The 1,837-nt window shown below is 44.2% G+C and overlaps 1 protein-coding gene across 1 annotated transcript; it reads left to right on the top strand.

Annotated features, from left to right (window-relative positions):
• The first annotated feature begins 299 nt into the window (after positions 1-299).
• On the top strand, positions 300-1,205 carry LOC149210632 (uncharacterized). The gene has a single exon (XM_089399033.1). It carries the CDS (start codon positions 300-302, stop codon positions 1,203-1,205), a length of 906 nt encoding a protein of 301 aa, XP_089255159.1.
• Positions 1,206-1,837: the final 632 nt, after the last annotated feature.

Consider the following 1,837-nt stretch of genomic DNA (forward strand, 5'->3'; position numbering starts at 1 on the left):
CGAAAGGAGTGTTCAATGTCAAAGAAGCATATTACTGGAAATCGCGAGAAGGAAGGATTGAGGATCAAATGGAATGGAAAAAGATCTGGGAGGGCAAATGGTGGCCCAAAATCTCATATTTTATGTGGTTGGTTTGCAAAGGAAGGATCTTAACATGGGAGAATATTCAAAAACGTGGAATGCATGGACCATCACGATGTTACTTATGCTATAGAGAGGTAGAAGATTAGGAGCATTTATTAAACAGATGCCTTTACACTCAGAGTATATGGGAGGAAATCAGAGTACTCTTCGGTCAAATGAATAGGAATCGTAATAGTCTCCGGGATACCATCTTTCATTGGGGCAACGGAAACTTTCAGAGTAAAGTCGTTCGGAGATTATGGAATTTGGTGATTGGTTTTGCATTATGGGAAGTCTGGAAGGAGCGCAATCGAAGGCTCTTTAGAGGGAAAAGTTCTCAGGAATCAAGAGTTTGGGAAGTAATTAGTAGATCGTTAAAGGAGACGGTATTATCTGAAGTATGGGATGAGAATGATTGGAAAATGCCACAAGAGGAGCAACGTATCATTGCAACACTCAATATTAATTATACAATGATTCTCCCTAATCTTGATAGGCGTCCTAGTTATTCGGTGCATAGCCCAAACTATTTCAGACTTCCAGGTGATCGGCGCATTAAACTAAATTTTGATGGGGCATCTAAGGGTAATCCTGGTTGTGCAGGGTGGGGTGGCCTCTTTCGAGATAATACTGGGAGGACTCGGTGGGTTTACGCGGAATGGGGCGGGGATATGACTAATAACGAAGTGGAACTATGGGGCCTCTATAATGGTATCCGAATTGCAGTCAGGAATGGGTACCAGAATCTTGAGGTTGAAGGGGATTCTAAAATGACAATTGATATGCTTAGTAAACTGCGGAATGGAAAACCATGGGACAAGGTAGCGACGAGTTGGCGTACAGCTGCAATTGTACAAGATATTCAAGCGCTGCTTCATCGGATTGATTATCTCATGGTCCATCATGTACTTAGGAATGGCAATCAGGCAGCGGATTTCCTAGCTAGCTGGGGCAGTGAATCGTCGAGCAGATTATTGGATGGCAGTTGGGATGCATACCAGGAGGATCCACGCTGGCATGCATTACAATCTATAATGCGAAAGGACTATGATGCGGCTACGATATCCCATGAAACCCATTAATTATCTCCTCTCAAGTAATGGGAAAAGAACTGACATGGTATTTAATGATGGCCAGGAGTTTTTTGAGCGCGTGGATGGGAGAAATAGTAAGGGCGGCAATGCTATGTATCAAACGAGTGTGTTGTTCATCCCAAGGACGGTTTTGGGTACGCCCTCGAGGATGCGCAGGAGATGTGTAAAAGATATTGGGTACGAATCACATCATCATGCTACAAATGAAGCAAGTGGTAATGAAGGTGACAGAGTAAGATGTTATAATTATTATGACCGACATGCAGCATGCATTCAATTGCAAGGGTGGCGGATGGGGAATGTTTTAAGCTTAGCATGCAGGTGTGAGTGGCGTCGAGTGAAAGTTATTGTTCATTTCTGTTTCCAGCGGGAGAGTGATTGTAGGATGCAGACCTCGTCAATACCAGACATGGATGAGAAGCTGGTGCAGGGCGAAGGCCGATGGACGAGGAGTAAGGGTAAGTCCGTTGAGCCACCAGGTCAGGGTCTGTCTGACGACAAAATCAAAGGAAAAGGGGTTGCAGAGGACCTGTTACCTTGAGTTTTCTTGGATATTCCAGATGAATCTGATAAGGAATTCGATTTTAGGGATTATTCGGGAGCAGAGGAGCTACGACGGG

The sequence above is a fragment of the Pinus tabuliformis genome, chromosome 1_2 (assembly GCF_031772625.1).
Source record: "Pinus tabuliformis cultivar Carrire ecotype Pingquan chromosome 1_2, CPIR1, whole genome shotgun sequence".
NCBI lineage: Eukaryota > Viridiplantae > Streptophyta > Pinopsida > Pinales > Pinaceae > Pinus > Pinus tabuliformis.

Coding starts and splice junctions, on each gene's coding strand:
- LOC149210632 (XM_089399033.1), top strand. CDS start 300: ATGAATAGGAATCGTAATAGTCTCCGGGATACCATCTTTCATTGGGGC.